The sequence below is a fragment of the Salvelinus namaycush genome, chromosome 35, assembly GCF_016432855.1.
Source record: "Salvelinus namaycush isolate Seneca chromosome 35, SaNama_1.0, whole genome shotgun sequence".
In the NCBI taxonomy this organism is placed as follows: Eukaryota; Metazoa; Chordata; class Actinopteri; order Salmoniformes; family Salmonidae; genus Salvelinus; species Salvelinus namaycush.
The window spans coordinates 21,666,170-21,692,736 of record NC_052341.1 but is presented as its reverse complement, the minus strand read 5'-3'; the positions used below and the strand labels follow the sequence as shown (position 1 = coordinate 21,692,736).

The 26,567-nt window shown below is 46.1% G+C and overlaps 1 protein-coding gene across 4 annotated transcripts in view; it reads right to left on the bottom strand.

Annotated features, from left to right (window-relative positions):
- Positions 1–743: 743 nt before the first annotated feature.
- The window catches only part of LOC120029458 (C-Jun-amino-terminal kinase-interacting protein 4-like), a 52,236-nt gene continuing 26,412 nt past the window's right edge, over positions 744–26,567 (bottom strand). Inside the window, exons 4-28 of one of the 4 annotated variants that reach the window (XM_038974676.1) lie at positions 25,224–25,321; positions 20,330–20,474; positions 17,029–17,620; positions 16,784–16,874; positions 16,354–16,484; positions 15,922–15,979; positions 15,542–15,694; positions 15,386–15,446; positions 13,436–13,566; positions 13,140–13,196; positions 11,068–11,247; positions 10,747–10,879; positions 10,538–10,633; positions 8,812–8,979; positions 8,504–8,675; positions 8,166–8,375; positions 5,445–5,613; positions 5,239–5,367; positions 5,003–5,151; positions 4,723–4,871; positions 4,438–4,609; positions 4,099–4,212; positions 3,631–3,804; positions 3,422–3,559; positions 744–3,203 (exon numbers count right to left, since the gene is read on the bottom strand). In XM_038974676.1, the coding sequence (XP_038830604.1) occupies positions 3,091–3,203; positions 3,422–3,559; positions 3,631–3,804; positions 4,099–4,212; positions 4,438–4,609; positions 4,723–4,871; positions 5,003–5,151; positions 5,239–5,367; positions 5,445–5,613; positions 8,166–8,375; positions 8,504–8,675; positions 8,812–8,979; positions 10,538–10,633; positions 10,747–10,879; positions 11,068–11,247; positions 13,140–13,196; positions 13,436–13,566; positions 15,386–15,446; positions 15,542–15,694; positions 15,922–15,979; positions 16,354–16,484; positions 16,784–16,874; positions 17,029–17,620; positions 20,330–20,474; positions 25,224–25,321 (3,783 nt within the window). In that variant the 3' untranslated portion in view covers positions 744–3,090. Of the gene's footprint in view, positions 3,204–3,421; positions 3,805–4,098; positions 4,213–4,437; positions 4,610–4,722; positions 4,872–5,002; positions 5,152–5,238; positions 5,368–5,444; positions 5,614–8,165; positions 8,376–8,503; positions 8,676–8,811; positions 8,980–10,537; positions 10,634–10,746; positions 10,880–11,067; positions 11,250–13,138; positions 13,197–13,435; positions 13,567–15,385; positions 15,447–15,541; positions 15,695–15,921; positions 15,980–16,353; positions 16,485–16,783; positions 16,875–17,028; positions 17,621–20,229; positions 20,241–20,329; positions 20,475–25,223; positions 25,322–26,567 lie in introns of those variants that run through there. The other 3 variants (XM_038974677.1, XM_038974679.1, XM_038974678.1) reach the window with 3 other exon arrangements.

The window sequence follows — 26,567 nt, the reverse complement described above, 5'->3', positions numbered from 1 at the left end:
GTCAGTTAAGAACAAATTCTTATTTTCAACGACAGCCTAGGAACAGGGGTAAAACGACAGATTTGTACCATGTCAGCTCGGAGATCCAACCTTTTGGTTACTAGTCCAACGCTCTAACCACTAGGCTACCTGCCACCCCTCTATTGCAGTAGGCTAGGCTACAGGTGGGATATTATGGTATGATGCTATATGTAAAAAGTCAATAGTTAAACACTGCATTGAAATCAAGGTGTTTCATTGATTACAGGCGCTCTGTCTGGCCTTGCAAGGTTATCATCTATCCAGTTAATGTAGACACACATACAGCAGAGAGATACTATTTCAGGGCAACATGAGACAGCGTTGTGCTAAATGTTGGTTTCTGCCTATCCTAAAGCAATCGATACTGTGGCAGAGCATTAGAGAGAAGAGAGAGCGAAATAGAGAGGGAGAGCGAGCGAGAACGAGAGAGGGTGTCTACCTTCACCAGGCAGCGCTCCACAGCCATAAAAGAAAACCAACCCTCTATCTCCCTGCAGAGTTAACCTCTGGTCAGTCATTCTCCAGGGTGCTGGCTACTGCTGAACATGGACAGCCATTGTGTTTGGTTTACACATATGTACGCTGAATGTTTGCTTATCTTTTAAGAGGTTGATTTTAAGTGCACCTCATGTATTGGAAAGAGCCATGTCTGGTAAAGTCAAGAGCACCTAGGAATGATTTCAATAAGTTGGAAAAAGCCAAATAACGAGAGGACACAAGAGTTTCCCCAAAAAAGTCAGTTTAATTGAATGCTAAAAGAACAAGGCTGAGACGCTGTATCAGTACATAGGTGATGCATCACAACAGTTTTTTATGTGGGGGGGGGGGGGGGGGGGACACACGACTGTGACCTGTTCATCAACCTCCAGGTTAGAGTAGAAAGAAGCTGATCTTAGGCACTGGTCTGTTTTACACATTTCACCTTAGCCGTAATGAAGGATTTTGTAAGGATAAGCTGTTGCTAGATCACTGCCCAATGACAACTCCTACCCAGAACACTCAACCTTCCCCTGTGGATGTAGTGCATAGCTCAGTAGTTTCTCTCTCTAATTCAACCACTCATGTATTGACCATTCCAATAACAATCCTTGTCAAAATAATATCTAATGTAAAAAACACAATTTCAAATTTGTCTACATAAGACCGAATCAAGTCGGTCGCTCACATATATAGTGATATTTCATATTGTACAAAGTTACATTCTGAACTGCAAATGCTCTTTCATAGAAATAAATACTGAAATGGCTAAACTGCAATATGAGGGATCTTCTCCTGGAGAGAAACACACACACACTTTCACCCCTCAGGACAGACACCAGCTAAATCTGTTGATGCACAGACCAGAGACACATGAAACCTTACCCCCTTTCTAGTGCACTTCTTTCAACTAGCCTGGCCAAAATAGTGTACTAGATGGGGAATCAATGTGTCATTTTAGATGCAACCAGAGTCTAAAAAGACAAAATGTACAAAAAGTTAATCAAAATAGGCTTAGAGTCTGAAAACTTCAGTATCATAGCAACCTATGGGGGGAGCCACCTTGCCCTCTAGTGTACAAAAGGTAGAAGAAAGAAGTTGTTCCTAGACGCTGATCTAAGGTCAGTGTTGAGTTGTTCCCCTTAATGTTTCATGTTGGGATTTAGAGAAGATAAACTGATCCTAGATCTGTGCCTATGGGTAACATCTACTCTCAGCGTACAAAAGATGTCAGAAGCAGAGAAGCCGGCTATTATACACCAACATCTCTGCTCTCGGAGAGTGCTCTTAGTTTATTTGCAGAGATGACAGCTTAAAAATATATCTCTATTCTATACACCATGATCATTTTAACAAAGACGGTCTGGCAAAATGTTATTGTATTTACAGAGAGACGGGGCTGAACATGCTGCTACAAGGCCACACATTACACATTTACTTTATTTGGTAACCGGCCATGTAACATTCTTTCACATAGGAATAAATAAATCTGTCACACTTAAAGTCCATAATGTAGTTTTCAATATATTTTTTCTCAACTTTCAAACATAAGGCAGCCGTTGATTTTCGTAAAGTGTCTGCAAGCTCTAGCTGGTGGGAGGGAGGGAAGGCGGGAGAGCAGCGGCCCAGAAACTAAAGACGGAAGCCCTGTTCCAACACTTGCAATGCAACACTGCCTTCCTTCCGTGAGGTAATAAATTATTAATCTATATGTATCCATCCTATTTAAATCTTGTCAATCATTACCCCTAGAAAGAAAAGGTGCATTTCGAAAGTATTGAAACAAGGCGATTCTCTGCCCCAGCAGCTACGGACATGATTGATCAGAGATCTATTAGGTTAGCCTAAACATAAGCCCAGTAATGGAGGACAACACTGATCCCAGGTCCAGAAAACTCTTACAATTGATTAAAAACTGTCTTTCATACAATCAAGAACCATGTTCTCACAAAATAAAATCTATCACGCAAGAGTACGTCTGTGTCATTCAGGACACACAGGATTGGCTCACTTGCTGGATTGTCCTGTAATCCCTTCTTTCTTATTGGACGATGTGAGACATCATGGGGTTGATTTGGTTTTGCATTTCAAAACACATCATAACCAATAAACCATCATTATTCTCCTGTGAGCAGGTCTCTTATACAGTATTGTCTCCTCTCCGTCTATCTGAAAGAAAGCACAGAGGGGAGGCCAAAGACACACCCTGACCCTGCATTGATTCCACCAATCACCACACAGTATTTGGACAGAGGGGTTGGACCCTAAGCATCCAATAGAAAACCAGGTGCAAAATATGATCTAAGAAAATTGAAATCACCATTTTTTTTGTTTTCACTAATAATCATTCTAGTAATAATAATAATAATAATAATAGAAGCGCGACAGGCTTGTATCAGATTTAAAATACAATACAATCAGTAAAATAAAACATTTAATTAAAAAAATGTAAAACAAAACAAAGATACAAAACCAAAATTAGAAGAAAATAAATAAACAAAAATAAACATGCAAAAGAGTGAATCTGACTGGACAGCTTGTTCCTGCTTTAAATAGGCTCCTCATCGCCGTGGCATGGTCAGAGGTTAAAGTTCAGTCCTGGCTGTCCATGACCTGCCAGACGATCAGGTGACTCCTCTCAGCTTTGGCCAGGAACGGCTGCAGCTTCAGAGTGGGCTCGTCCAGTGGCTCTTCAGTCTCATCACCTACACACACACAAAGACACACACACACACACACAAAGACACACACACACACAAAAAGACACACACACACACAAAAAGACACAAAGACACACACACACACACACACACACACACACACACATTAAGCCACTTCAACTCATACAAATATCTATGTTTTCATGCCCTGCCATATACTGACTGTACTTGTCAGTCTGATGTGATGGTCCATGCCAACTCACCCATCCTGAAGTCGATGTATCCCTCTCCTCCACTCATCACCAGAACAGACTTGCCCAACTGCTTTTGAGGGTTCTCCTCTGCCCCGTTGTCACCCCCCGCCTCCGCTGCTCCGCCTGCACCTGACGGGATCACCTGACCTGGGGGGACCTTCATCAGTTAAAAGGCAGGACGAGGAGGAGAAGAAGAGAGGGAAGAGAAGTGAAGTTACCTGGGACAGCGGTGAAGAACTTGACTGCGTCTCGGTGACCATGGAAACAGAGCTGAGCGTGCACCATGGAGCAGAAGGGTACGAAGGTTCCAGCCGTCACCTTGTCACTGTTCTCATCACCATACACACGGATCACTCCGCCAGGTTTACCTGGCCCTGCCATCACCTTATTGGCTAGAGAGAGAGATGAATCGTTAAATAGAGAGAGGGTGGATAGATGGAAGGATGGAGAGATTTTCATTAAATAGAGAATGGGAGGAGAAAGAGAAGGATGGAGAGAGAGATCTATCATTAAATAGAGATTGGGAGGGGAGAGAGAAGGATGGAGAGAGATCTATCATTAAATAGAGATTGGGAGGGGAGAGAGAAGGATGGAGAGAGATGCATCATTAAATAGAGATTTGGGGAGAGAGTAGTGGGCATAGAGAGGGGGATGGAGAGTGGGAGAGAGACATTACTTCCCCTTACTGTCAGTGAGAGGTATAGAGATGATGACTCCATTGCCAGTGCCGACCCAAAGACGGTTACAGGACACCATGAGAGCTGTGATCCTGACAAAGGAGAAGCCCAGCTTCCCCGTACCTGAGGGAGACCAACATGACACATTAAGAAAAGAGGAATAATGGGTCTGTATTTCCTGTATGTCACTTGGGCTTGCTAATGCTGTGAACCCCTGTCCCATATCAGTCAAAACTAGCTAACAACGAGGACACAAACACCACAATCAAGTTGCGTTAGAAGCATAGAACGTAGAACACACAATAACTACATCAACTGCAACAGGTGTAAATGGCCTTGGTTCCTCACCCAGCATCTTGCTGACGTAGGGCTCTATGTCAACGTCCTGCAGGTGTTGGTGTGTGTGGGAATGGAACAGTCTCAGAGTAGAGTCCAGTCGGATGGACACCCAGATACCATCTCCTTCCCCCGCCAGCTGTCTCACCTGGCTCTCCTTACGGGGGTGGGCATCAAACGACTTCTACAGTGGAGAGGAGGATTACAACTATAATCTGTGGACTGAGCCTGTGTGAGTCCGTGTGTGTGTGCGTGGGTTCTTGTGCGTGCGTGCGTCCATGAACGGGTCAGACGTACCTCTATCTTCATGGCTTTGGGCTGGACCACGTAGATCTTGTTCCTGTAGCCACACCAGACCTTGTCGTGAACCACGGTCATACAGCGGACAGAGTGGTGGGGTCTGCCCAGGTCTAGTAGGTGGTAGTTAGTCAGGTCCCACTGACCATCTGGAGAGAGGGAGAGTAAGAGCGGTGTGTAAGCACCAATGTAGGAATCCTTTAATGGACACAGTCACATAAGAAACTAAGACAACCAATTAAAAGTCACACAAACGTGTAAGAAAACATCTCAGCCTTACCCACTCCTCTGTGGAAGATAGCCAGTGTTCCATCAGCCAGAGCCACCAACACTCTCCCCTTCACATGGACAATGCCCAGGACAGAGTCCTTCAGCTTTATAGAGTGGAGACACTTCCTCCACTGGGCCACTGACGAGTGCACGTACACACTGGAACACACACACATTTGACTGATGAGATCAATATGAGATAGATAAACTGATCTGATTGATTGATTAAATCGATCGGCGTCTCACCATCCGTTCTGTGCCCCAAGCCACATGGTTGGTAAAACACTGCTCATCTTCTGGGCTTCTTCTCTCATCAGGTCCTGTTCCTCTGGGTTAGGGTTGGAGCTAACTCCATCCTTCACCAGATCAGACTCCCTGAGAACAGAAACAGGATGTTAGTGTGTGTGTGTGTGTGTGTGTGTGTGGTGTGTGTGCATCCCTGTATCCCATACCTCTGTGTGTAGTTGGCTGGCGTCTCCCCAGGACTAGTGCTCTGTACTCCCAGAGGGTCAGTGAAGACATGTTCAGTGTAGACTCCCCTCTGACTTAAGTCATGCTCCGGGCCTGCAGGACCCGCACTGGCCTCTGTAGCTTCAGTAGCCTCCTCTGCAGCCTTGGCGTCTACACAGAGAGGAGTGAAGGAGAAACTGTAGGTGTAAGAGCAGAGAATTCAATAGATAATCACTTTTGACTTAGGGAAGGACTGGAGAAGCAAATATTATTGCTTTTTTGCCATAATCACTGATCTGGTCTATGAAAACACCCTTTTTGTTACACACTTACCAGAACCATGCAAAATGCACATTCACTAATAAATGACTAACTTCTGTTAGCAGGCGTTAACAATCTCTCAAGCACAGGCCCACCTGCTAGTGAGTAGCCAGCTAATCTTTATATTTAAAGTCTAGTTTTACATGGATCTAGTTGCTTGCTAACAAGGTAGAACAGTTGATCTGTTATGAATACACCCTCCTTTCCGTCTCCAACTGTTTGAACAACCCAGCCTGTTCACTTAGTTTAGGATGTTGAAATCCAGTGGCCTACCTGGATAAGAAGATGCTTATTTCGCAGAATGAGAACGAGTTGCCAATTCCGTATTTAAATGCGTATTCTTATGCTCTTTGCACATTTATAAAACACAGGCTAGACAGCTAGCATACAGTCTGGATAATATGCTGCTAGCTGTACATGGTGCCGCGCACGACAGAAACTGAGCATTCATTTTTCACAATCACTTTAATGGATACTCCCATCTTAGTAGGCTCTGCTCTGTAATACATTTTGGGAGTTGAGACATAAAAGGGCATCGTTGCAAAGGTTACGTTCTCCTCTATTACAGTAAAATAATGTCTCAATGTGTTTCGGTGTCATATGAGTTGACTGCTTGTTGTACGAGGGAGATGATCTTGTCTCGTTGTGGTGGTGAGTGGCAGGGGGAGGGGCTTGGTGTCTGGAGCGAAGGATACGAGACCAAAAATACAAACACACAAACAAAAAAAAGATACATGTGTGTATGTATGTACAGTTGAAGTCAGAAGTTTACATACACTTTAGCCAAATACATTTAAACTCAGTTTCACAATTCCCGACATTTAATCCAAGTAAAAATTCCCTGTCTTAGGTCAGTTAGGATCACCACTTTATTTTAAAAATGTGAAATGTCAGAATAATAACAGAGAGAATGATTTATTTCAGCTTTTATTTCTTTCCTCACATTGCCAGTGGGTCAGAAGTTTACATAGACTCAATAAGTATTTGCTAGCATTGCCATTAAATTGTTTAACTTGGGTCAAACATTTTGGGTAGCCTTCCACAAGCATCCCACAATAAGTTGGGTGAATTCTGGCCCATTGCTCCTGACAGAGCTGGTGTAACTGAGTCAGGTTTGTAGGCCCCCTTGCTCACACACGCTTTTTCCAGTTCTGCCCACACATTTTCTATAGGATTGAGGTCAGAGCTTTGTGATGGCCACTCCAATACCTTCACTTTGTTGTCCTTAAGCCATTTTGCCACAACTTTGGAAGAATGCTTAGGGTCATTGTCCATTTGGAAGACCCATTTGCGTCCAAGCTTTTAACTTCCTGACTAATGTCTTGAGATGTTGCTTCAATATATCCACATAAATTTTCCTACCTCATGATGCCATCTATTTTGTGAAGTGCACCAGTCCCTCCTGCAGCAAAGCACCCCCACGAAATGATGCTTCCACCCCCGTGCTTCACGGTTGGGATGGTGTTCTTCGGCTTGCAAGCATCCCCCCTTTTCCTCCAAACATAACGATGGTCATTATGGCCAAGCAGTTCTATTTTTGTTTCATCAGACCAGAGGACATTTCTCCAAAAAGTACGATCTTTGTCCCCATGTGCAGTTGCAAAACGTAGTCTGGCTTTTTAAAGGCGGTTTTGGAGCAGTGGCTTCTTCCTTGCAGAGGTTACGTCGATATAGGACTCGTTTTACTGTGGATATAGATATTTTTGTACCCGTTTCCTCCAGCATCTTCACACGGTCCTTTGCTGTTATTCTGGGATTAGTTTGCACAATTCGCACCAAAGTACGCTCATCTCTAGGAGACAGAACGTGTCTCCTTCCTGAGCGGTATGACGGCTGCGTGGTCCCATGGTGTTTATACTTGTGTACTATTGTTTGTACAGATGAACGTGGTACCTTCAGGCATTTGGAAATTGCTCCCAAGGATGAACCAGACTTGTGGAGGTCTACATTTTTTTTGTCTTGGCTGATTTCTTTTGATTTTCCCATGATGTCAAGCAAAGAGGCACTGAGTTTGAAGGTAGGCCTTGAAATGCATCCACAGGTACACCTCCAATTGACTCAAATTATGTCAATTAGCCTATCAGAAGCTTCTAAAGCCATAACTTCATTTTCTGGAATTTTCCAAGCTGTTTAACGGCACAGTCAACTTAGTGTATGTGAACTTCTGACCCACTGGAATTGTGATACAGTGAATTATAAGTGAAATAATCTGTCTGTAAACAATTGTTGGAAAAATTACTTGTGTCATGCACAAAGTAGATGTCCTAACCGACTTGCCAAAACTATAGTTTGTTAACAAGAAATGTGTGGAGTGGTTGAAAAATGAGTTTTAATGACTCCAACCTAAGTGTATGTAAACTTCCGACTTCAACTGTATGCCTGCGTGGGTGTACTAATCTTACCTGTGTCGGTGTCATTCTCTGCTCCTGCTGTCTGGGGGGTAGCCACTGCCCCCTCTGTAGAGCAGCCAACCACATTGATCCCTGCCAGCACTCCAGCTTCGCCCATTGAGCAACTACTGGTTGTGCTGGCTTGCAAAGTCCCGCCCTCAGCACCCGACCCCGCGTCATGGGGCACCTCCTCCCCTGCCGGATAGTCTGTCTCTCTGGCACCTGACACACACACACACACACGTCATATATAAACATGTATAAACAAACATGGTATGATTAGCTGCAATCAAAACAAAAACATTTTGCCTTGTCTTCAGTTTACATCACACAAACGAACACACGCAGACCTGGCACACTGGCGATGCAGAGAACATGAGAGTTGCAGACAAAGAAATTCTCCAGGACGTTCCCAGGCTGGTTGGCATCGATGACGATGACCTTAGTGGTGGCCTGAGTACTGGTACAGATCCACACCAGAGAGGACAGCTCCTCCTGGTGGAGCAGCTCCTTCTCCTGCTCCTACACACACACAACGGAAAAGGGTGTATGAGTGTGAGTGTGTCTTTACTGTACGTACACACGTGTGTCTTATGAGCCCGTCTGTCTGTCTATTGTATGAGTGCAAGCATGTGTGTGCTGTATGATGTATATGTACCTTTAGGTCCTGGTCCAGTTTGTCCAGACTGCTCTGTGATCCTGTCTTCCTGAGAGGGCTCTCAGGACCAGGGCTGGTCAGGTCACTGTAGAACACACTGGCACCTACTATAGACCCGCCGTCACGAGTCTTACCCCCCGACAGGTTCACACCCGCAGCACACCACAACTACAGGAGATAAATACACACAGTTACCAATACGCAACATATACAGTACATTCAGAAAGTAGTCAGACCCCTTGACCTTCTCCACATTTTGTTACGTTACAACCTTATTCTAAAATTGATTAAATATGTTTTTTTCCTCAATCTACACACAATACCCTATAATGACAAAGCAAAAACAGGTTTAGAAATTTTGGCTAATTTATAAAAAATAAAATAAATGAAATACATGAAGTACATATGTATTCAGACCCTCTACTCAGTACTTTGTTGAGGCACCTTCGGCAGAAATTACAGCCTTGAACCTTTTTGGGTATGACGCTACAAGCTTGGCACACCTGTATTTGGGGAGTTTTTCCCATTATTTTCTGCAGATCCTCTCAAGCTCTGTCAGGTTGGATGGGGAGCGTCGGTGCACAGCTATTTTCAGGTCTCTCCAGAGATGTTCGATTTGGTTCAAGTCCGGGCTCTGGCTGGGACACTCAAGGACATTCAGAGACTTGTCCCGAAGCCACTCCTGCATTGTCTTGGCTGTGTGCTTAGGGTTGTTGTCCTTTTGGAAGGTGAACCTTTGCCTCAGTCTGAGGTGCTGAGCACTCTGGAGCAGAATTTCATCAAGGATCTCTCTGTACTTTGCGCCATTCATCTTTCCCTCGATCCTGACTAGTCTTCCAGTCCCTGCCGCTGAAAAACATCCCCACAGCATGATGCTGCCACCACCATGCTTCACTGCAGGGATGGTGCCAGGTTTCCTCCAGACGTGAGGCTTGCCATTCAGGCAAAGGAGTTAAAGCTTGGTTTCATCAGACCAGAGAATGTTGTTTCTCATGGTCTGAGTCCTTTAGGTGCCTTTCGGCAAACTCCAAGTGGGCTGTCGTGCATTTTACTGAGGAGTGGCTTCTGTCTGGCCACTCTACCATAAAGGCCTGATTGGTGGAGTGCTGCAGAATTGTTGTTCTTCTGGAAGGTCTCCCATCTTCACAGAGGAACTCTGGAGCTCTGTCAGAGTGACCATCGGGTTCTTGGTCACCTCCCTGACCAAGGCCCTTCTCCCACCGTTTGCTCAGTTTGGCCGGGCGGCCAGCTCTAGGAAGAGTCTTGGTGATTCCTAACTTCTTCCATTTAAGAATGATGTAGGCCACTGTGTTCTTGGGGACCTTCAAAGCTGCAGAAATGTTTGGGTACCCTTCCCCAGATCTGTGCCTCAACACAATCCTGTCTCGGAGCTCTACGGACAATTCCTTCAACCTCATGGCTTGGTTTTTGCTCCGACATGCACTGTCAACTGTGGGACCTTACCTTAGACAGGTGTGTGCCTTTCCAAATCATGTCCAATCAATTGAATTTACCACAGGTGGACTCTAATGAAGTTGTAGAAACATCTCAAGGATGATCAATGGAAACAGGATGCACCTGAGCTCAATTTTGAGTCTCATAGCAAAGGGTCTGAATACTTATGTAAATAAGGTATCTGTTTTATATACGTCAAGGGGTCTGAATACTTTCCGAATGTACTGTATGGAGAGAAATACAAGGTAAGGAAAGGTACACACACACACACCTTCATGGTAGCATCTTTCTCATCCAGTGGTCGGAGGTAGACAGGTACAGGTAGATTCTTCATCTTGTTCTCTAACGTCTGACCACCATTGGCCACCTGTAATATAACACAGTGGTCAGCATACCTGGAGTCACTGAACCTAACTTAACACGCAGCCCTCGTCTAGAAAAAGTCTAGTATAAAGTAATGCACTAAGACACTTGTCCTACCTTGAATTTCTGCGGCAAGCTCCACCCGTAGGCCTGTACCCTGCCGTCGTCCTCCTTCTGAACGTGGGCTTTCACCTGTCTGTACTGGGCTCTCTTCTGCTCCCTGCGAGACACCATGTTGCCTGACTCAGACCTGAATTGGGGGAGAAAAAAAACATCTAATCTATTTTGGACATACTGTCCAGTGTAGATGGGTAAATTAATTGAAGAATGGATGGTGGCATGGAGGTGGGGCCAAAGGACGATTGAATCCTTGACGTGTGAAAGACTGGTTGGATCATGAGTGAAATGGAAAGATGGGTAGACGTCTCCAACACTCACTCCTCATTGAGGAAGTCGAAAGCCTTGCTCTTGTGGCTGGGTAGCTGTTGCAGAGCTGCGCTCCTCTTCTTCACAGAGGGCTGGACCTGGGAGGAGGGGGCGTTGTACTTCACATTCACTGGCGCAGCCTCCGCAGGCTTCTTAGCCGCTCCTCCACTCGAACTGAACAACCGACTGAAACTGGAGGACGGAGGGAGGGATGGAGGGAGAAGGAAGGAGGAGGTAGAAAGAAAGAACACACAGACACATATAGAGGGGCAGACAAAGCAGCAGCAGCAGGGTTTAAGGGATAAATAATCTAATTAAGGTTTGATTACCCCCCCGCCCCCCCAAAATCACACCTTCAGTACCCATTTCAGTTCCAAAATCACAGCAAAAATCAGAACCATACAGAGCTTGGCAAACTTTCAAAAGGGTCAGAACAATGTTTGTTGTTCCAGTGCCATGATGCAAAGAGACCTTTCTCAATCAGATTGGTTAGATCAGACTACACCGACCAAAAGCAGCGAGCAAGTCTCCACTCTGTGATTTTACAGGGGATGGGAGAGCAGGGAATGCATTGGTTAGTACTGTAACACGAACCAGGCAGTTAGTAATTCAACACAGAACACAACACAGTTACAGACTATTGCTGCTTATTCCAGCTCTAGAGACGATGCTTGTTAAGTAACAGAGTGAGATGAAAAGACTAGGTCCATAAATATCAGGATTCTTTCAGTTGAAGATCAAATAGCTACAGACCATCAGGTCAAAACGTATAGATGACTGTATGACCCTCTCCATATAGCAGAAAGTAGCCTCAAGACTAAACTCAGTGTATCAGTTTAGAAATCTGTCCAACCACAGATGACATTCTGATTACAGTATCTGACTCTAGAAAACAACTATCCATTCCACTAGTTATACCCTCTTTCTCCACGCCCATCACCCATCCCAACCACTCCCAACACACCTCCTGCATACAGATAGGACAACAACATCAGGCAGGATACAACAGAGAGAGGGACCAAAGGAGCAGAGGGTAACAGGAGACAGAGGATTTCTTCATAAATAAACATGCATTCAATACACACAACCCCTCTCCAACAGCTTAATGCTTTAACCCCTGCCCCAAATAAAAATTCATCATTAGTCAGATGCATTACACACCATAACCATTCCTGCTGAAACCCAACAGGGGAGCCTAGATCAGGAAATGGCAATTTATAAGACATTTCAGTAAAAGATATGTAATATGTGTACTAAGCTGAAGCACACTGATACGCGTGCACGCTCACAAACACACTTCTGTCTTCCATTTGTAGGTGAATCGTTTTTGAAACGTTTTAAACCAGATGAAAAGTGTTGGTTTCCCTTGGGAGATTTCACTCAATTTGAACTCACTCCGACTTACAACAAAAACAAAATGACACTTCAACTAAAAAGCCATTCCCTGATCAGGCAGACACTCCCTGGTTTGTTGATTTGTTTGTTAAGAACCAAAATCAAAAAGACCCATTAGCCTGTCAAAGGTTTACCTACACACTGGAGATCAAAACGTGAAAAAAAGAAAAAAAAAGAGGGGAAATCAGATTAAATGATCATCAACAATCTTACAGTGGTTTTAGCTATAAGTGTGGTATGACAGCTCCTAGATGTGGAGTGTAAAGAGAAAAGGAGAGCACGCAAAAAAGGAGAGATGTGTGGTAAAGGGGAAGGATTGCATTGAAGGAGTGAAGAAAAGGAGTGATAAAAGGAGTGACGGTAGGAAAGGAGAGACGGTAGGAAAAGGAGAGACGGTAGCAAAGGAGAGACGGTAGCAAAGGAGAGACGGTAGCAAAGGAGAGACGGTAGCAAAGGAGAGACGGTAGCAAAGGAGAGACGGTAGCAAAGGAGAGACGTTAGGAAAGGAGAGACGGTAGGAAAGGAGAGACGGTAGGAAAGGAGAGACGGTAGGAAAGGAGAGACGGTAGGAAAGGAAAGACGGTAGGAAAGGAGTGACTGTAGGAAAGGAGAGACGGTAGGAAAGGAGAGACGGTAGGAAAGGAGTGACGGTAGGAAAGGAGAGACGGTAGGAAAGGAGTGAAGCTTACAACTGCCAGATGCTGGATTTCTTCTTGTCTGCGGTGGCTGGATTCTCTCTCGATGCTCTGAGGGGAAGATTACAACACATTTAATGACTTATCACTATTCAGCTGAGACAAAAACGATCTTGTTACTCAACTAGCTAGAATCGCCCAGGAGAGAAAACACAAAAACACAAACTAGAAGGGGTGCATGTTTATCAGTAAGCATATTGTGTGGTTGGAATACAAAAAGACAAAAACTCTTCAATATGCATAATTTTGTTTTGGACTAGCTGAGCTTGTCACATGATTCCTCTCCCTACCGTATCATCTCTGTCCATCGTACAGCTTCCTGTAGCTCCATCAGTCTCTCTTTGTACTGGTTCCTCTCCATCAGGACTCTGGCCATCTCTACCCTGGTGAACCTCTTCCTCTGGGCCGTGGGAACATCCGCCTGCAAGAAGTGGTATCAGCAACCTCAGAGACACACACACACACACACACACACACACACACACACACACACACACACACACACACACACACACACACCTCAGCAAACACACACACCTACATACAGTTGAAGTCGGAAGTTTACATACACCTTAGCCAAATACATTTAAACTCAGTTTCACAATTCCTGGCATTTAATCCTAGTAGAAATAACCCGTTTTAGGTCAGTTAGGATCACCACTTTTATTTTAAGAATGTGAAATGTCAGAATAATAGTAGAGAAAATGAATTACTTCAGCTTTTATTTCTTTCATTACATTCCCAGTGGGTCAAAGTTTGCATACACTCAATAAGTATTTGCTAGCATTGCCATTAAATTGTTTAACTTGGGTCAAACATTTCAAGTAGCCTTCCACAAGCTTCCCACAATAAGTTGGGTGAATTGTGGTCCATTCCTCCTGACAGAGCTGGTGTAACTGAGTCAGGTTTGTAGGCCTCCTTGCTCACACACGCTTTTTCAGTTCTGCCCACAAATTTTCTATGGGATTGAGGTCAGGGGTTTGTGATGGCCACTCCAATACCTTGACTTTGTTGTCCTTTAGCCATAACTTTGGAAGTATGCTTGGGGTCATTGTCCATTTGGAAGACCCATTTGCATCCAAGCTTTAACTTCCTGACTGATGTCTTGAGATGTTGCTTCAATATATCCACATAATTTTCCTACCCCATGATGCCATCTATTTTGTGAAGTTCACCAGTCCCTACTGCAGCAAAGCACCCCCACAACATGATGCTTCCACCCCCGTGCTACAGGGTTGGGATGGTGTTCTTCGGGCTTGCAAGCCTTCCCCTTTTTCCTCCAAACATAACGATGGTCATTATGGCCAAGCAGTTCCATTTTTGTTTCATCAGACCAGAGGACATTTCTCCAAAAAGTACGATCTTTGTCCCCATGTGCAGTTTCAAATCATAGTCTGGCTTTTTAATGGCGGTTTTGGAGCAGTGGCTTCTTCCTTGCTGAACGGCCTTTCAGGTTATGTCGATATAGGACTCATTTTACTGTGGATATAGATACTTTTGTACCCGTTTCCTCCAGCATCTTCACAAGGTCCTTTGCTGTTGTTCTGGTATTGATTTGCACTTTTCGCACCAAAGTACGTTCATCTCTAGGAGACAGAATGCGTCTCCTTCCTGAGCGGTATGATGGCTGCGTGGTCCCATGGTGTTTATACTTGCGTATTATTGTTTGTACAGATGAATGTGGTACCTTCAGGCGTTTGGAAATTGCGCCCAAGGATGAACCAGACTTGTGGAGGTCTACAATTTTTTTTCTGGGCTCTTGGCTGATTTCTTTTGATTTTCCCATGATGTCAAGCAAAGAGGCACTGAGTTTGAAGGTAGGCCTTGAAATGCATCCACAGGTACACCTCCAATTGACTCAAATTATGTCAATTAGCCTATCAGAAGCTTCTAAAGCCATGACATAATTTTCTGGAATTTTCCAAGCTGTTTAAAGGCACAGTCAATTTAGTGTATGTAAACTTCTGACCCACTGGAATTGTGATACAATGAATTATAAATAAAATAATCTGTCTGTAAAAAATTGTTGGAAAAATGACTTGTGTCATGCACAAAGTAGATGTCCTAACCAACTTGCCAAAACTATAGTTTGTTAACAAGAAATGTGTTGAGTGGTTGAAAAATTAGTTTATGACTCGAACCTAAGTGTATGTAAACTTCCGACTTCAACTGTATATCTCAGCAAACACATACACACACATACCTCAGCAAACACATGCACACACACGCACAGAACTCACATCTTCCTCATTGTTCTCACTCTTCGTCTTTGTTTTGGCCTCCTCCGCCTCAGCCCGAACCCTACGAGAAACACAAACACACTAGAGATGCCTGGGGATCCTATATTCATCTAAACAGGGAAAGAAAACAGACAGAAGGGTAGAGTAGAGACTGACTTCTTGAGTTCCTCCTCCAGTTCCTTGCTCTTCTCCTCCAGTCTGGTCTTGGCCTGAGTCACAGCCTCCAGCTCTCCCTGCAGCACCTCCTTCTCACACGACAGCTCATCCACACGCGCCATCAGGTCATTCTTCACCAGGTTCAATGCATTTCTGACGAGACGGAGGACAAAGATTAGACGGCGTGATCATCAGGCCCTACACATACTTCCTCTGGGACCTGGGTGAACTCTCTCTGATGAAAGCTAAATCCCTCCGTGAACAATAGGTGGCAGTAGTGTGCTGTCTACTGCACAACGTGGAACATTGTTGCGCTTGATAAATTCATGTTTCGTTGATTTCGTGAGCATGGACGCAGGTGATTTGAAAACACAACTTACTTGGTCTCCAGCAGCTGAGTGTTCTCGTGGATGAGATGCTCCACTTCACGGCCCATACCTTAGGAGGAGAAAGGAGGGATGAAAAGGAAAAAAAGAGAAGAAATGGAAATTCCTCCTGTCTAAAATGGAATGATATGACACACACACACTCCTTCAGTCTTACCCAGGAAGTTAAGGTCTGAGACCCATGCTGGCAATGTGAGGTGGAAAACAAAACAGATTATCTTGACGATCACCTAACAGTTTAGTTGATTTCGTGAGCATGGACGCATGCTCACAGAATTGCGGGGACTCCAACAGGTCTATACGCAGCCTAAAGAACACTGAACCTACAACCTCACCAAGAGGGAGATCCCACTGTATATTTTAGACATCATTTGGGAGTTTGGGAGCTAAAAGGGGAGAACTAGAGGGAGGGTGGGAGTGTCTTACCCAGCAGGTCAGCCCCCTCGTCCATGTCTGCTATTTCCATGTCGGGTCCTGCCGAGGACAGCTCTGCAAACAGAGACTCAGTGTTCCTGTCGAACGCCATGTTCTCTATACCTACTCCTTCAGTAGGAGTACTGGAGAGGGATGTGAGGAGGGAGAAAGGGATGGGGTAGGAGGGGGGGGAAGTGATGGATGTGAGGAGGGAGAAAGGGATGGGGAGGAGGGGGGGAAGGAGAGAGGTCATCTGAGTGAACACAGCTACAATACATTCCATCATAAAATACAATTTGTATAGATTTGTTTTATATATCCGGCTCAAAAGGACCCAAGCTGGAAGGGATTTTCTGTACAGTTTGACACATAAATGGAGATTGAGTGTTCAGGATAGAGATGCAGAGATCGAGATAGAAACACTACTTCCTGTTGACCCTACCTGGCGTCTCTGTAGCCGCTAAGGTCCATGTCCAGTTCAGGAGTGGACTCTATGATGGCCTGCACCTCCAATGACTCAGTGTTATCATCTGCTGCGTGTGGAGAGGAAAGAGAACATGTTAGATTACTGTTCTTGTGGGATGCCAAACACATTTTTGGTAGGTTTTACAATACAACTAATCCAAGTCCCCAACATAGCCAATCCCCATGTTATCCCAGTTTATGCCCTGGAGCTGCAGTACTGACCTGTGCGAGGTCCTGACCCTCCTCTCAGTTCTAAGTTCTGTCTTTCTGGACCCTCCTGATCCTCTGGTACTGTGGTGTTCTTACTGCCGATGTTCTCTGGCTTCCTGTTGCTTCTGTCCAGGTTCCTGTTCAGACCCTTGCCCACTTTCTCAAACTCTTCCTGGAGTGGCGTGCTCACCGATGCCATGGCAACGTCAGACTCGGAAGTAGACATGGGACTGGCCGACATAGACCCGCCCCCTTGAGAAGACAGTGGAATGACCAAATTAGAGCCACCGTTTTGCGTGGACAATGGGGTAAGCGACTTTGAGTCCCCTCCTTGAGATGACATGGGGGTACCCGATTTGGACCCTCGTTGAGAAGACATGGGGGTGCCTGATTTAGAGCCACCTTGTTGTGAGGACATTTTGGAACCTCCTTGAGCGGGAGCCCCAAATGAGGTCCCCGACTTGGAGCCCCCTTTAGGAGACATGGGCATGTTGGACTTGGAGCCCCCTATAGGAGACATGGGGGTCCCCGACTTGGAGCCCCCTTTAGGAGACATGGGCATGTTGGACTTGGAGCCTCCACGGTTCGCATTAGACATCTCATCCTACAGAAGAGAAAGAAGAGGGAGAGGAAGAGGAGGAATATAAATGAGATCCTGACAGATGGTCAAGGACACAAGGGCCATATTCTAACAGTCTTAGCTTCTTTCCCTCGAAAAGGAACAAGGATGTTTGAAAAAAGGTTAGCCAATCCAACACAACCATGAATACCCAGTCAAAATCATCCCTGAACACTCAAACATTCACAAGGCAATGATATAAAGTGCATAAAACAAAATCAACAAAAACACAAAGTCCCCCCCAAACTCAGTAAATACAATATCTTCCACTGAAACAAAAGGCAAAGTGAAAACCAACCGGGAAAAACCACCTCAATTCACATCAAGTAGAAGTAGAGAGAATTCTACAGCTAAGGCTAGTTGATTAGGTTGAAGTAGAGAGGATTCTACAGCTAAGGCTAGTTGATTAGGTTGAAGTAGAGAGGATTCTACAGCTAAGGCTAGTTGATTAGGTTGAAGTAGAGAGGATTCTACAGCTAAGGCTAGTTGATTAGGTTGAAGTAGAGAGGATTCTACAGCTAAGGCTAGTTGATTAGGTTGAAGTAGAGAGGATTCTACAGCTAAGGCTAGTTGATTAGGTTTAAGTAGAGAGGATTCTACAGCTAAGGCTAGTTGATTAGGTTGAAGTAGAGAGAACGCTCCATGCATTAGTAATCCTAGCAAGCCGACTAACCCTGAAAGGCTGGGTTGCATCTGAAATGGCACCCTACTCCCTATATAGTGCACTACTTTAGGTCAGAGCCCCACAGGGCCGAAAGTAATGCACTACATAGGGAATAGGGGTCATTTTAGATTCAGCCCCACAGTCACACCATTGGCGTCCAGGTGAGTAAGCAGCTTGGGTGGCATACAGCTGGCAGTGAACTGTGTTCTAATGGTGACACAAAGGCTAGATGAAGCTTTTATGGAGACTACATGGTCAACAACACAGCAACTACAGGCCTTAACAACAACAACGCGGTAGTTTGGACCTGGTTCTGTTCAGCCTGTTGATTGGCCCAAAGCCTCTGCCCTCTGCTCTGGGAGTCTGGCGCCCCCAACTGGTTTAGAGAAAAATTACAGTGAAGGCCCGTTTTAGAGCAGTGATCACAACTGGAAAGGGGGAGGGGGGGGGGGGGGGGGGGGGGGATTTATGTTGAAAAAAAGTATTGCAAATCATGAATTAAGTATAAAGACAGTTGATCAAGTGAAAGGGCCGGTGGAGTCAGACGTGTTGGACTGAAGGTGACAAACGGGTTAGACGTTCTGATGAGCAGCCACTTCCAGAGGTCGTCTACCCAGGCTTTCTACTGCAGTCAACCATTCAACTGATTGCATTACATACTTTATATGGCTTTTTAGAATAGCCTCGGACAAGAGCATTGGCAAAACACTGGCTGACATCCACTACACCAGAGTTTCTCATGTTCTGTCCTTCACTCTCCCCGCCTCTCTTTTCCCTTCTACTTCTTCCTTTACCCTTGGGTGTACTCCCCCGCTTTCCCTCGCTGTCCTCTCTGCCGTTGCCATAGTATCACCTGTCAGCCATTCAGAGCCTAGCTTCTCTTCTGTCCATCAGACTGATAAAGCTGACGCTTTCCATGACAAAAAACTCTAAGCTCTGCTGACACAGTGTGTGTCTGTATACAAACCTGAGATAGAGAGAGATATAATTGGCGGGGGTGAGAGAGAAAGAGAGAGAAAGTGGGAGGGGGGACTGTAACCGAAAACTATAAATCTTTGGGAAATATCGAGTCAGAGGCTGTAACAAAGGCGTCCCTGTGAGTCTGAACTGTGGCTGTGTGTGTGTGTGTGTGTGTGTGTGTGTGTGTGTGTGTGTGTGTGTGTGTGTGTGTGTGTGTGTGTGTGTGTTTAAAAGTCAGCTTAAGAGATCCACTGTGAAAGTGAGAAAGGGATGGTTTAGTGGGATATGGGATAGAGAAAGAAAAGAGGTTTGATAGAGATGAGGATTAAGTAAAAAGATGATTTAGTAGTAGCCAGGGCTGAGCTGAAACGTCGGCAGTTGAGTTTCATCTACTGGTCTCATATCAAATGTTGTCTTGTAACTTCTGACATGAAGCCCCCTCTTCCTGGTATCTGAATCCTTTCTATCTGGCCACGAGGAGTAAAATATCACAACAAATGAATACTTAAATCAGCCGATCACTCATTAATATTCATGACGGAACCTTGCTCGCGGCAACCATGGTGAGGTTCTTGTGTGGCCCCAGCAGAAAGCGTCCCTTTGGTCTGCTCAGACACTCTGTCCTGTTCCTCTGTTCTCTCCTCTGTTCCCCTCTTCCCCTGCTCCCGGCCCCGAATGGTACCACTTCCATGGGCCCTCAGACAGACACACAAGCCCCCCTGCCCTCCCTCGATGCCTTCTTAGGCATTCTGGGCACACTGATCCAAGTTTACCTCTCAATCGTGCTTTGGTACACACTGAATCAAACTTCCTTCTCAATAAGCCTTCCCGTCCTCTGGCAGAGTGAACGGTTGAAATCTCCTCTGGGCCAAATGACCCATCTTATGTCGCCCTTCAGATTCCTGGGAAAAGCTAAGAGGCATGGGGGGTGGGGTCCAGATTCAAACCACCGAGTTCACTTTGTACTCACACAGTGAATTCCTGAAAAGTATGTCCAAAACAGTCAGCGAATGTTAGAATAACGTCTGCATCCGTTTAAAGTGACTGGCAGGTGAAGAGCATATTGATACCTTGAGGCTGGTGTTGGAGCGAGGGTGGCTCAGGTCCTTACATCTCCAGGCTTCAGACGGCGTTTCAACAGCTTCCCTCTGCGAGTCACTGGTCAAATCATATCCTGGTAATGGGAATAACCCCATTGAGATGGGACGCTCCTTCCTGGATTCAGAAAGATAAAAAGAGTGTGAGGTGAAATCCACAGAGAAAGGTGTGACAGTGTTGGATAGTGTAAGAGTGTGAGGTGTGCCCTGTAATAAAGGAGTCACTGAGCTGATTTATAAGCCTTACAGAGGCTGGTCAATGTGTTGTGATTGAAAACGCAAGTCAATACTCCTGCTGCAGGCATGAAAGCTGAACATCATGAAGAAATTTCACACCCAAAACATGGCAACAAAAAACAAGACATTAATCATTTGAGACTTTGCAAGGAGGCACTACAGCCGTTTCTATTTGGTGCTTTAGTACGAGGGGTGACATCCCTCTGATCCATTGGTCTCTCAGTAACCTCTGCGTCTCTATATCAGGCCAGTGACTGAAGAGCTGGTAGATTCCCACAGTGGTGGTTCTTCTTTTCCACACATTGCGTCATCTCTCTAGCTCCCCTCTAATGACAAAACTAATCCTTCATGCACAGCGTACACACTCACCTGCTAGCTTCCACACTTCCATGCTCTCTCTCAGCACCCACAGTTCTCTGATGACCCAATACATCACACACTTTCAAGGATTTTCAAAGTCACATGTTCCATAGACCCTATAGGTCTCTGAAGTGAACAAATATTCCCTTGCTTTAAGCATCAAACATGATCAGCCTCTGAACATCAATGGAAGTGGAGCACAATATCAACCCACCCACATCAATGAAGATCTATCAAAAAGGTACAGTAGGCAGAAACAAAGGCTTCCATGTTGAAAAGAGCAGGCTGTATGGAATGGTAGCAGTCCATAGACAACACACACCACTATAGGCTGATTCCCAAAGAGAGAGAATCAGAGAGTTTCCCATGCCAATAAAGCCCCTTAAATTGAACTGAGAGAAAGAGAGAATAACATTTTTGTTTATTTCACTTCTGTTTATTATCTACTTCACTTGCTTTGGCATGTTTCCCATGCCAATAAAGCCCTTAAATTGAAATTGAGGGACAGAGAGAGCGAGAGAGGGATAGACAGCGAGCGAGATCGAGCGGGACAGACAGCGAGTGGGACAGAGCACGCGTGAGCCAGACAGAGAGCAAGCGAGATCGAGCGGGACAGACAGCGAGCGGGACAGAGTGCGCGAGAGCGGGACAGAGCGCGTGTGAGCGGGACAGAGAGCGAGCGAGATCGAGCAGGACAGAAAGCGAGCGGAACAGAGCGCGCGTGAGCGGGACAGAGCCTGTGAGAGAGAGCAGAGAGCGCAGGACAGAGAGCGCGGGACAGAGAGCGCGGGACAGAGAGCGCGAGACAGAAAGCGCGAGACAGAAAGCGCGAGAGCGAGGGACAGAGAGCGCGGGACAGACAGACCGAGGGACCGAGCGAGCGAGCGAGCGACAGACAGACGGACCGAGTGACCGAGCAAGCGACAGACAGACAGACCGAGTGACCGAGCGAGCGACAGACGGACGGACCGAGGGACCGAGCGAGCGACAGACGGACGGACCGAGGGACCGAGCGAGCGACAGACAGACGGACTGAGGGACCGAGCGAGCGACAGACAGACGGACTGAGGGACCGAGCGAGCGACAGACAGACGGACAAAGGGGCCGAGCGAGCGACAGACAGACGGACCGAGCGACAGACAGACGGACCGAGAGGCAGGCAGGCAGGCAGACAGACAGACCTAGCGAGCGACCGAGCGACAGACAGAGACAGACCGAGCGAGCGACAGACAGAGGGAGAGCAACAGACCGGGGGAGAGAGAGCGAGAGCACAGACTGCACAAGAGGGACAGAGAGAGAGAGAGAGACAGGGAGAGGCCTCAGAGGTCAAACTTAGGGCAACAATGTTCACTGTCAATGCCTGCCATTTTGACAAATTGGAGGGTAGCTGAACTAAAGTCAACTATTTTTTTAAACTCTCAAAGAAATATCCAAAATAACCAAAAATAGCATAAAGCTTTGACAGGTCCCTCTGGTATAGGATATTTTTTCCCCTCATTGGGAACAACTGCATAAATAAATGATAAATGAAAGCAAGTAAGATGTCATGTTATCATGGATATGAGTATTGCTGTGATTTACTGGCTGAGAAGGCTCTTTCTCCTGACCTACTTTCAGCCTGCAGAACCATACTGCCTGGCTGTTTGTCTCCAACACAGCAACAGCATGGTAACCACATGTTAAAAGCCTGGCAACTGGGCTTTACCCCACGGCAAGTAAACAAGCAAGGGGAAGAGGGATGAGACGGAGTCAATCGGAGGGGTAAGCAACCATATAAAATAACAAGTGATTGAAGCAGAGATTGGAAAGTGAAGAAAGGAGGAAATGAGAGATGTAGGAGGAGAGAGAGAAAGAGAAGAGACTGGAGAAGAGGACATGGAGAAGAGAGAAAGAGAAGAGACTGGAGAAGAGGACAGGACATGGAGAAGAGAGAAAGAGAAGAGACTGGAGAAGAGGACATGACATGGAGAAGAGAGAAAGAGAAGAGACTGGAGAAGAGGACATGTAGGAGAGAGAAAGAGAAGAGACTGGAGAAGAGGACATGGAGAAGAGAGAAAGAGAAGAGACTGGAGAAGAGGACATGTAGGAGAGAGAAAGAGAAGAGACTGGAGAAGAGGAATGGTAGGAGAGAGAAAGAGAAGAGACTGGAGAAGAGGACAGGACATGGAGAAGAGAAAGAGAAGAGACTGGAGAAGAGGACATGTAGGAGACAGAAAGGAGGTAAACAAACACACCCATCCCTTTCACAGAGAGTTACCTGCAGGAGTGGGGGTGACTTACAGTAGGCTGTGTTTCATTCTCTCTCTCACACACACACACACACACACACACACACACACACACACACACACACACACACACACACACACACACACACACACACACACACACACACACACTACCTGCTGGGTCGTGGCAGGGTGGGCAGGGCAGGGAGGCCAGTGGAGACAGAGTAGTGCACCAGCAGCAGGACAGACAGAGAGACCAGCACGGCAGAGTTAATAACAACGGCTCCCCCAACGAAGCCAAAGACAAACAGCAGCATACACCTCGGGCTCATGACCCCCCCTGAACATGGCCCAGCGCCTCTCACTGCCGGGACCAGGGGAGGGGGGCGACCGCCAGGGGGCTAAAACACACGCCTCTGGGGCTTTTACAAACTGTCCCTTGGATGACGACGCGAACTAGAGTATACTCCTTCTCCTTCTGTCGTCAAAGTACTCCTCACATACACACTCTGTTGCCGTGTGTTGAAGAGAAGAATGCTCAGGTACAGGAGATCTGGAACTCAGGCTGGAGAGTAGAGTGTGTGGCGCGGTGTGTGTTCAGACCAGCGGGCCAACGAGCGACGGCCACAGAAACAACAACAGCAGTAATCCCATGAGCAGTAGCAGCGGAGGCAGAGAGAGACAGAGCAGCAGCTGCTACTGTAGAGTGATGCCGGCTTGAGTTCAACACTGCTGTGACATCATCCAGTGAGAGAGAGAGAAAGAGGGTGGACACTGGCCTTGCAGCAGCCTTCTCCTCGCCTCACTTTTCTTGATGTATTTGTATCCTCTTTCTGGCAGACGATGCTCTTTCTTTACTAAACTGCGACACTGATGTCGCTGAGCAGTCTAGAATTGTCGCCGTCACTCTCACCCTCCCTTTCTCTCCCCTCCCCCTCGCCCTCTCTCCCCTCCCCCTATCGGATGCTGAGGCAGCATCAGAGCTGGTAACATATGCCTCCCCTCAGCTCGATGCTGATTGGCTGAGCCATGGAGAGACTGGGAGGAGGAAAACCCTGTGGGAACTGACAGCGTCTGCTGCTACTGAGAGACTGTAGAGGGCTACTGACTGACTGACACACACACACACACACACACACACACACACACACACACACACACACACACACACACACACACACACACACACACACACAGCTAATAATTTTACACACTTCTGTTAGGAAAAACACAGAAATCACTAATTAGTTCCTTGTGAACACAAACATAAATGCTGTTAAAAAATTTAAAGTTACACAAACTGCTTTGATCTGATGTACTAGTCAAACTAACACCACTCTCTGATCTGCTCAACATGAAGGTTTGCCCAGCAGGAGACCATGACCTCTTTTTACTGCTGTTTCACTAATCTGATCAGCTGACCAAAACACTACAGCTCTGAATCACTCATCTCCATCACACTGTGGGATTACTGCAGCTGACCACTGACTGCTGCCAAACCTCTGATTTATATACAGCTGATTCCATGGCATAATCCCACTCAATATCTATCCCAATCTCCTCTTCATCATCCTCCCCCCACTTCAACACATATCCCCTAAAAGTTAATCCCCATCTCCTACCACCGTCCCCTCTTTTTTCCATCCCTTTTGCCTCTCCTCCCATCCCCTCGCCCCCCCTATCCCTTCCTTCTGCCCAGCCCCTCATGCCTACCTCACATCGCTCATCTTCTGTCAGGTTCTGACCTAAAAGGAAATCGTGCCCATGGAGAGCAGAGAGCGCAGTAGTGGCGCCTGCAGTGATGAAGCACGTCACATCAACGTACTCTCTCACAAACACACTGAGTCAGGGTGAGGAGCCAACTAAGCCAATGAATGTTAGTGTGCAATACTGTATAATAAAATACAAAACACCTACACAGTACCCAGGATGAGAGTAGTTATATGAGAGTGTTTGTGTACAACTTCAGATACTGTCCACGCAGTGATCTCCGTATGGGACTTAGTTGTATGAATAGTTGTAGAATAGTTGTATGATCTTACCGTGATCTGCTTGTGCTTGTGTCTGTAGGCGCCTCATGCACCGCCGCGTGCTGCTGGTGTTTGGTACGTTCCAAGTGCTCCATGTAGCTGTGGATCATCTGCATGGGACATACCACATAGGGAGATTAGGGGGTTAGCGTGGACAGGGAGTGGTCCTATTCAAATAATTATTTGAACATGGCCATGATGCCTGCTGTTTCTTAGATGAGTTTTTTTGTGTTGATGTACAGCTGGAACAGACAGCCTCCCGGCCTGTGGGGTTTTTAGCTGTCACTGTGCGTTTGTGTGAGCTTCTAAAATCACGTTTCCGTCCATATTTAAAATGTCATGGTCTCTACGCAGGCTTGTTTGTTTTGGCGTCTGGGCCAATGTGTTAGTAATAGATTGGAGAACAGACTTTAGGCAGACTGAGTTGAGGCAGCTTGACAACATACTTAATACTGGGAAAATTGCTCCAATCTCCTTAAACTGACCCAATTCTAACTCCCTCTTTCTCCTTCCCGCTCTCCTGCATCTTGCATCCTCCATCCCTCACCATCCTCATCCCTCCCTCCCCCTCCCTCCATCCTCTGTTGTAGTGTGAATTCCCTGAATGCTGGAAATAGCATCTTGTCTTGGTTCACTGTCGGTTAAACATCAATGGGATCCACTAGTCTGCCGACCTATGTCTAAAACATATTATACATACATTCTAGCCATTTAGCAGACCCAACTCTCTTAACCGCTAGGCTACCTGCTGCATAGGCAACCTGCCATCCAGGTGCGTATGTGTGTGTGTGTGTGTGTGTGTGTGTGTGTGTGTGTCTTCAAATCCCTGTTCACCCACGAATGCGTGGCAGCGCATGCCTCCAACAGCATCATTATGTTTGACAGATGTCAAACACTTACCAATACTAGAGTTTCACTTGTCTTTTTTACCTCCAATTTTGTGATATCCAATTGCGATCTTGTCTCATCGCTGCAATTCCCCAACGGGCTCGGGAGGCAAAGGCCGAGTCATGATTCCTCTGAAACATGACTCGCCAAAACGCGCTTCTTAACACCCGCCCGCTTAACCCAGAAGCCAGCTGCACCAATGTGTCGGAGGAAACACCGTTCAACTGACGATCGAAGTCAGCCTGCAGGCACCCGGTCCACCACAAGGAGTCCGCCCGGGTCTGTAGTGACGCCTCAAGCACTGCGACGCAGTGCCTTAGACCGCTGCCCCACTCGGGAAGCCCTGAGTTTTACATGATTTCTACTAAACAAAAATATAAACGCAACATGAAACAATTTACTGAGGTACAGTGCATTTAAGGAAATCGGTCAATTGAAATAAATTCATTAGGGCCTAATCTATGGATT